This window comes from Haplochromis burtoni, unplaced genomic scaffold, assembly GCF_018398535.1.
Source record: "Haplochromis burtoni strain Fernald_Lab_line unplaced genomic scaffold, NCSU_Asbu1 Contig_15, whole genome shotgun sequence".
Lineage (NCBI taxonomy): Eukaryota > Metazoa > Chordata > Actinopteri > Cichliformes > Cichlidae > Haplochromis > Haplochromis burtoni.
In genome coordinates, this window is record NW_024582376.1 from 686,739 (window position 1) to 696,139 (window position 9,401).

Genomic DNA, 9,401 nt, shown 5'->3' on the forward strand with positions numbered 1-9,401 from the left:
CCCTCCCATCGTAATACCTCCCATGTAAATCCTTCCTTCTTTGCTTCACAGAGACGGGCGTGTCCAGTGCACCAATATCCTACCTGTCAGACCAGTTTTGTAGCAGCAACATACTGAGATTGATTCACAGTATGAAGCTCAAATAACCTAAGCTGAGCTGTCAGGGCCCTGGACTCAACTGGCCTCTTCTTCCAAGAGTATGACATGATTTCTTTTTCAATCTGGAATTCATGGATGTAGAATTCACCACAGTGTATTTAAACCCTGGAGACAAGCAGACTGCCCGGCCCCACAAGAACAGAGCAGCCCATCAGCCTGGACCCCGAACAGACGACCAGCTCCTCCTGGCTATCTGGTCGTCTGATCCATGACTTCTCTTGGAAGACGGCATCTCGTTCTTGGCTGGGGAAGAGAAACTCTGGGCCTTCTTTCTGACTGTAGCGTCGAAGCACCAGTCAGTGTATTCCTTCAGAGCATCCAAATTCTCCTTGTTGTCCTCCAGGGTGTTGGACATTATTATGCAGATATGTGTTGTTGTCTGTCAATTTTCTGGTGTGTTTTAAGCTTCAAAAAGTGTCTGTTTAATCTTTATTCCCCCAAGTCTCCAGCGTCTGACCTCACCTAGCATTTCCGTTCCACCTAGCATCTACCCAGGAAGACTTCTACATTATTAGTGCGATTTCTCCCTCTGAAAAGTAGAGGGGGGTGGATCGATACAAATATTGATAGTTTATTTGTCAGGATCTGACGGCGCCCTGACAGGTCGACCTGCCAGTGTGTGTATATCTGTGTGCGTGTGTATGTGTCTCTCCTATCGCCCTGTCTTCCCCTCCGGCTCCGCTGAGATGTGTTAGGAGGTAACCTAGCAACAGGCTACCTCCGACCCGGAAGTGCTGTCGCCCGGAGCTGCCACACCTGCAGTCAATCCACCAGCTGCTGCCAATCAACTACCATCTTCAGCAGGGCTACTTAATGGTGTGGCTGAGCGACAGACAGCGCTGGAGTATTGCACTAAGCCTGGTAGTGTTTTCGAGTCGCTAACGTTATTGAAGTGCTGTCTGATCTTCGTACTCATTCTGCTGTCGTGTGTGTGTGTGCACCCAGGGATTGACGGAGGATTTACGGACACTAAGGAAGCACTTGGAGGAGAGACGGGCACTCACTACCACGCACGGGCTTACACGGAAGGAGGGACGCACTATCACCATTGTTGCACATTTGAACTGTTGTCACCTTGCTGCACTGTAAATAAATGCACTGTCATTATTTCTGAGCTCCGCGCCTGAGTCCACTCTTTAACAACCGTGACATTATTAGTATTGTTATCGGATCAATATGATATGATATGATATGACATGATATAGCTTTATTAGTCCCACAAGGGGAAATACTGGCACGATAGGATTGATACTTTGTTTTTATCATCGTAAGATGATTCATCTCATAAATCATGACACACTGCTCTCCCCTATGTATCTGTATCGCTATTGGCAATACTGGTCCAGTATTTACTTGGTATCAGGTTGATACCAGAATTTGCAGTATTGCACAGCACTTCTTAAAAACAAAAATAAATTGAACAATATATTTTACATTGTATAATACATAATAATTACTACATTGCAAAAAAATGGAAATATGATACAAATTAAAATTAAAATATCCAAATTCGTATTGAATTCATTTTTTCAGAAGGTTAAATAAACATTCTACTTTCAAAAAAGAATAAAGGTAGCACTTTATATTGATGTCACACTATTAAGCATTAGTATTAAGGTATTATTAAGGTATAAGCAAGTGCTTAAATCATCATTTATGTTGAATTAGTCTGTCATTCATAAATATAGATGTGTTTTTATCTGTATTAATATTATATTTATAAATATATCTTTTACAGTTACTCCATGTACAGCTATCACTACTGTACATGGTGTAACTATGTACAGCTATCACTGCTACTACATTACTGCTAGTAATGATCATAATCATAGTCATAATAATATCTCTGTATTTATAAATGTCATAATAAGGAGGGGTAATGCTATACAAAATTATGAATTAAGTACATGTTAATGATTTACTAATATCTTAACAGTAGTTAATACTTTGACATTATTATAAAGTGCTACCAATTTGAATTTTATGGTAATTATTTCATTTGTTTGGGCTTTAAAACATTAAGCAAAATGAAATACTGGTGGCAAAATCACAAGGAACCAAATCGTGGTAATACAAGTAATTTTGGATGTGCGAGAAAGCATTTTTCTCACGAAATTGGTGCCTTTCTGCACAGATGTGGCTCCTGGGTATTTTTGATTTGCACCTGCCAGATTCACTTTATATATGATCTCTACTTCCTCTTGCAGCCACACATTTCTTCAGTTGTTCTTTTTTACCCCTTTCAATTTGAAACTAAAACATAATTTTCATCGCTGTTTTCACTTTGACCATGCAAAATGTATAACTGACAAGTCAAGTCAGGTCAGAATTTATTTCTATAGCAGATTTTAAACAACCTCAATTGTTGTACAGGTTATAAGAGATATACGCTACGCATAAAAATCACTAAATCAAAAATAAATATACACTAAAATCATGAAATGAAAAATACACATAAGTCTGTGTTTGCATAATAAAAACTAGTGAACTCTGCTCAACTAGAACTAATAGCAAGCAAGAATAAGTAGGTTTTAAGCAGTGTTTTGAAACGACTAAGAGAGTGGGTGGCTTTTATGTGAAATGATCGGTTGTTCCTTCAATTAGGAGCCACAAATGAAAAGGCTCTATTACCTCTGCTTTTAAGGTTTGACCTAGGAATATTGAGGAGCAGCTGGAAAAGCAGCGATGCAAAAGTCAGTTGAATAAGGTGGTGCCAAACCATTGAGACTCTTGAAAATCTGAAAGTCCCACCAGGCTGATCATCCTCAGTATTTCCCACTTGGTTGGGAAATACTGGTAGGTTGGTGAAAATTAAAGAAAAAACTCAAATCTTCCCTACAGTGATGGAATCCAGCAAATGTTTTGCTTTGGGTGGCATTTTGCTGGAGTGTCTTTTGAACTTTTACGCTCTTCATTACCCTCCCAATGGAATATCTTTTAAGCAAAAAAAACAGCTTATTTTCACCTGTAGAGTTCCAGAGGCTTATAGCATCAATACAACACACAGTGAAGTTGTTATGGCAGCACATACTGGTCTAACGCAATGTTAATACCAACTTTGTCTTAGTTGTGGCTTTAATTTTCTCACTCATCTGTAGTTTAGTGTAGTGGATACTATTTCTGCAAACTCTTTGCATCTCTGTTGCTCATCTTTGCTGAACCGTTGTTGAGCATGTTGCATAATATGTATCTTACAAACTGTAAACATGAATGTCTTCACGTATCCTCAGTCATCCAGGCAAGGGAATCCCAGGAAGCTGATTCTGTTCATCTGGACGTTGAATTTCCTTCGGGATTAATAAAGTATTCTGATTATGATTATGATTATGAATTTACAGTTTCAGAAATGTTTCATGACTCATCCAGGTGACTTCTTCGGGCTCTGAATGCAAAATCCAGATGAACAGAATCAACTTTTTGGAAAACATGAATGTGGGACATTCGCAAACTGTAAACACAGTTTTAGATCTGAATCTAGATGATTTGTTATACGTCATCTGCCTGTTATCTTCCCCCAAGTTTCCTTTGTTGTGACTCTGCATGACTGTAAAACTGATGCATAAAAGATAATGACCTTAAAGGAAATGTGCTTAAGTGTAATCCAGGTGTTGTAATGTAGATCTATATTATGAGACCTGATGTTCGGCATTTTAATTTGTCTGCTCATTAGTGGTTTATTCATGGCTGATATTAATGAGATACTTAATGATGCATTGAGTTTGTGATACACACTAGAGAGTATATTCACTGTTATGATGCACCTTTTCACACCACTAGAGGGTGATCTTATTGTGCATGAAGCCAAAGGGCACTTATAACTTAAAAAGTGACTTGCAAGAAAGTCCCTGTTCTGAACAACAGCAGTTGATCTTGTGACCTTTTAAAAAAGACTCCCTCCCCCAAAGCTCACATTTAGTCAGCGGCTCTCTGTCCACCTGACATTATCAAATAGAGATGTGGTGTGCTTTGCAGAGACCCTGTTTGCATTTACTGGGAAGTAAAACTAAAAAGAAATCACATGAGAGGAGGAGGTGAGAAAACATGGGGATATATATGGCTAACTTTAAGAGAAAGCTACTTCTCAGAAATGGAAGGCACTCTTTACTAAAGTATATCTAGATAAAAGCTCCTTGAATAAATCAACATCCCAATGTATTTCTCTTTGGTATAATTTAGATATTGCGGTTTGTGCTAGATCCAACCAATCCTCTTTCTCATACAGTTTCAGTGGACTAAGCATAAGTCACATGCAATCACAATAAAAGAAAGAGTGTGGTACTCCCATGGGCACCAGACTCGTTCTCTTGTTGGAAAAACTGGGTAAAGCCTGAAACAGTTTAAAAAGATGAGGAAGGCTAGATGACATTGCAGGTTCAGCAGTCTATGTCCTATTTGTTTTAGGGAACTTATGTTAAGCAGTAAATCAATACCCTTTACACATTTACAGTAACGAATGAGCAGAATCCAGCAGACAGAGGAAGAAAAGTAATTTGTATGTGACGCTTTTAAACCTTGATATGCAGCAGAGACAATGATGGACACAGTGAAAAATCTGAGAATTATGCAGGAATAAGTGATTGTTAACGGTTTAACAAGGGGTATTTTTATGAGTCATTTCTTAACCAGAAATCGCTATATATCTACCCATAACACACATCACGCCGTCAGCTTTCTTTGTTAATCTGCAAAACAGGAGTAATGAACTGAACTACTGAAATTTTGTGTAGGATGAGGTGTAGAGATAAGGCCTGATAGTCACTGTGGTTTCTTGCGCACATAGATAAAAGTATGTACTTTATTCGTGTGATATTTAAAGATATAGGTTGCCTTGCATCCCTCATGTTAGATAATGTAAGTTTCTAAAGAACATGGAAAAATATTGCTGCCTAATCACACATAATAACTCGCATGCTGGCGACATATTAATATGGCTTAATGTATGATGAAGCTATATGCCTGTTATCCACACAAGCTAATGACTTATTCTTATCATCAAGTGAAGTCTGACTTTCAAGACCTTTATTTTTGATTTATTTAAGTGTTAGTACAGAAAAGTAAGCACATTCACCCAAACTGGGGCTATAATTAACATAGATCTTTAGTTGTCTCTGTTCTTCTATCTTCAGCCATGGTTAAGTGCAAAAGAAAAAAAAGAAACAACATATGCAATGCATCAAACCACAAAGGAGGTTGTGCTGAACAAAGTGTCACAGGAAAAGGTAGACAAAGCCTAAAAGAGGAAACCAGTGATAAGATGAGTTTCCTGAGTTTAAATTTTATATTTGTCAGTGAAAAAACAGAAATTACATAAACAAAAGAGTATACAAAGTGAACTGATAAACACCAGAATGAGTCTTTGATAGTAACTACTGCCTACATTTTAGGGGGGGAGGAAAGTGAAAGGGGAATTCCTGAAAGCTTCCTCTTCTCATATCTGGTGTAGACACACTCCAACTGTGTTTTTTTCTGATAGTGCTCAACACTAATTACATTATGAGCCCGGTGAGAGCATGGAAAGGGGAAAAGAAAAAACAAAAGAGGAAGAAAAAGGCTCTCTTGTTGAGAAAGGCAAGAGCAAGCGAGAGATGAAACTAGCAGCAACGTCACGGATATAGTCACAACAGGAAACTCATCATCTGAGAGGGAGGGGAGTTAGGCGAGCGACAAAGGTACTTGGTGAGAACTATGTAAATAAAGTCATTTTCGAAAAACAAGGGGCCTCTTCTTCTTCGTACCGCAGATGTGTAGGCAGCACAGTATCAGCAGAAAACAGCTGCTTCCTCCTTGTTAATATTAATCAACAGTTTAGTTTAGCTCTTCTGTACAGTTACACAGAGCCACTGTGGAGGCTGGATGTTTCTGTCGGTGATGATTGGAATAAGGGACTCTGTTGGCGACTACTAACCGGATTCTAACTAAATGGTGTATTTCCAGATACTTGAAATGGATATCAAAGCCAAATTGCTGGATTTTGTCTTCTTAATGATCTACATGAGCCTTGTGTCAGGTAATTAAAAGCTTTTCTTACGCTCTATTTGTAATCTTACTTAGTATGTCCAGTTACGGAAAAAACTCACAGTTGATCATTTACTTAAATAACGATTTAAAAAGTATTTAGAAGGTACTATATTTTTCCTTCATGATCATTTATAATATTTGTATTATTTCTATGATCAGACGAAGCCAGTAAATGAGATGAACGGCAAGAGTGGAAATTCTGTTCCCTTTCCAAAAAACCCAGAGTCACTTAGTTGGAGATCCCATAAATCAAAGCTTGTCAGCATCTTTTTCTTCTTTTCTTGACCACAAGTTTCACACAAAAACGTCTGGCAGTAACACTTTCGGAATATGTTCAGAGGGTTTTACATTACCATTGACTTTATAGCTCATTCCCTATATACAGGAATTCGTGTTTGAAAAAGATATGTGTGTATATATATATATATATTTTTTTTAAACTTCCATTATTGTAACAGTTAATGTACGTCTTAACCTCTTTTTTTCTATATCAGGAGCCGAGGGCATTCCTGGTCCTGCCAAAGTGATGGTGAATATTTTGGATGGCGATGTAACACTACATTGGGACACACCTGAAGATGCACCTTCAAACTATTACTACAATGTGGAAATGGCAAAGTAAGTTTAACTTACATATCAGTAAGAATCCTATTACAGACTTACAATATGCCAATCTCTGAACTTCCTTATCCTTATTTCTTTTTAATTACATTTTTATTCTCTGTGACTTCATTTTGATTTTGTCTTCAGTTCATTTTTCAAGCATTTGATGCTAATTGTTTTTCAACTAGGAGTTACTAAACCTTTTTTTAAGTTCATATTTTTATTTTGGTGACTGTTTTCTGTCCTTAGGTACCAAGATGACTGGGCCATGTTGGCAAGTTGCACACGGATTAATGATAACTACTGCAGCCTTAACAGTTTTATAACTGATTTTGAATCTGGCTACAAGGTCAGAGTTCAGCTGGTAGCAGGGGGCGATGAGTCTATTTGGGTTCGTAAGAAATTTCTCCTGAATGAAAGTAAGCACAATTTGTTGTGTTATTTTTAGATTAAAATGCTCTAATTAATAATTCAGACACATAATAAGATTATTTCCTTTCCCTTCTCTGATCATAGGCAAACTGCAACCTCCCTCCTTCACATTGTGGGCTACATTCAGCACTATAATCGTCTCTGTTCACCCAAAACCCATTTTGAAGAAGATTTTTCCTTTTGGTTTAAAGTACACCATCTACCTAGAGGAGAAAGGACAAGATAATAAGGTAGGTTAGGATTAGGTTAAAGCAATAAGGTTTTTACACATTTTCCAACAACTTCACAATTTAAGACTGGAAAATATAATGATGAATTGCCCTTACTTTTATTATTTAAAGCTTATTTAAAGAAAAAAACAGCTGACTATGTTCTTGCCCTACAGAATACCACGGCATACTTGAAGGATGACATGGAAGAGGATCAGAAGACTACTTTCACTTCTCTCCATTGGGGTAAAGAGTACTGTGTCAGCGTCAAGTTAGAGGGCAGTGGAAATCTCCCCACCAGCAGTGTTTCCAAAAAACAGTGTCTGCAGTTGCCAGAGCAAGGTAAAGAAAAAATGGTAGATTATTTAAGAAGATTATTAAATATGTCACCTATAAATAACATTTACACAGGGCCTGAAAACACGGATGGCAGCTAAATGCCAAACATTTGAAAATTTTTCAGCATTAAAACAAATCTTAATAAAGCATCTATCGTCCACTGCGTGTGGTAGATTTGATTAGATTTAGATTACACCTTTATGAAGTATCATTGTTAGTATGATAAAAGCTCAGCTATAGCCTTGCTTTTTTTCAGCAAGACACTCACATTTGGTAAATTCTTTGGTGCTTTTGCTCTTTTCAGAGTATTACATTATTGCCGTATTATCCCTATCATTTGTGGGTGGGCTGGCATTAATTGCAGTCATAGCAGTCTTCCTGCTGTGTTACCTGAAACGTCCAGAGAAAACACCTGCTGCATTGGTAAGTATAGTAAACTATAGACAACTGTGCACACTTGTAGTGTCAACTATTTGGAAAACAGAAAAACAGTATTTTGAAAAGAGATCTTACAATGTGCACTAATCCAATGGTTCATAAATCAAATCTAATTTTCTTTTTTCTTTGACTCACCTTAGAAATCCCCTGCTAGTGGCTGGCTTCCACTCTATGTTGAAGATGGGACTGTGGAGGTGGTTACAGACAAAGGATGGTTTCTGTCACCATACAGAAAAGACATGAAAGATGGTGTGAAAGACCCAATCAGTCATCTTACAGTAACAGAGGACAATGAAGAAGAGGAGAGGAGGACCAGCATGGATAGTGGGCTCAGTATGGAGTCTAACTCAAACATTGAAGAGAATCCACCAACGAGACAAGATGACAGTGGCTGTGGAAGCATGGGAGGACCTGAAAGCACAACTAGCAGCCAAACAGATTACCCACTTGAGAATGAGCGGGCTGATTCCATTCGGAAAAGAGAGGACAGTGGGGTGGGTCTGGGCTGCCAGATGATTTCTTGCATTAACCTGGATGGGCAGGACAGTGGTCCTCTAAAAGAGTCTGCTGCTGGAGGCAACTATCGCAGCCAGAGTCCTTCAGATGTGCAGATGCAAGCTTCTGATGATGAGGAAACATTTAAACAGATGCTTCCCGACTTGGTTTTGGCCGAGGTGGTCACGGGCTACAGAGCTGGGCCTCAGTCGTGTATCTGTTCAGGAGCTGGTCAGTGCATTTGGTGTCATCAGCAAGGCCACGATGAAACCAAAGTCATCAAACAATATAGAAAAGTGTCTATTGAAAATGGACTACTTGTAAGCCAATCTGATTTAATAGACTCTTACAAAGGAGATGTTACACATCCAGGTTACTCTAGAGAGAAACAATCTGACACACACATGATGGATGACTTAGAATCAATCTTTCCACTGAGGGATTTTCCTCTGCTGACCTCTCTGTCCCCGCTGCCGTTAATGAAGTGTGGGCAGGACTTCAATATGAACAATGTGTCCCTTTCTCTCTGCGATGTACAGCTGAAAATTGACTGATAAACTGTGAGATGTGACAAAACACTTTATTTAAAAAGAAAAAAAAATCCTGCCACCGCATGTTACAGTGCAATACTGGAGCAATAAACTCACATTTTCTACTTAATGAAACAGAAGCACTAGAGTGAGGTAAAATGTTCCAGTGCCAGAAACT

At 38.4% G+C, this 9,401-nt stretch overlaps 1 protein-coding gene and 1 long non-coding RNA gene across 2 annotated transcripts; both read left to right on the forward strand.

Moving 5' to 3' along the window:
- Positions 1-82: 82 nt before the first annotated feature.
- Positions 83-1,273, forward strand: LOC102294702. The gene is made up of 2 exons (XR_315391.3): positions 83-1,020; positions 1,105-1,273. It is a non-coding gene; the product is annotated as an uncharacterized LOC102294702 (long non-coding RNA).
- Positions 1,274-5,857: 4,584 nt separating this feature from the next.
- Positions 5,858-9,401, forward strand: il10ra (interleukin 10 receptor, alpha). The gene is made up of 7 exons (XM_005915796.3): positions 5,858-6,166; positions 6,672-6,795; positions 7,030-7,199; positions 7,297-7,442; positions 7,598-7,763; positions 8,065-8,183; positions 8,339-9,401. Exons 1-7 carry the CDS (start codon positions 6,079-6,081, stop codon positions 9,245-9,247), a joined length of 1,722 nt encoding a protein of 573 aa, XP_005915858.1. The 5' UTR covers positions 5,858-6,078; the 3' UTR covers positions 9,248-9,401.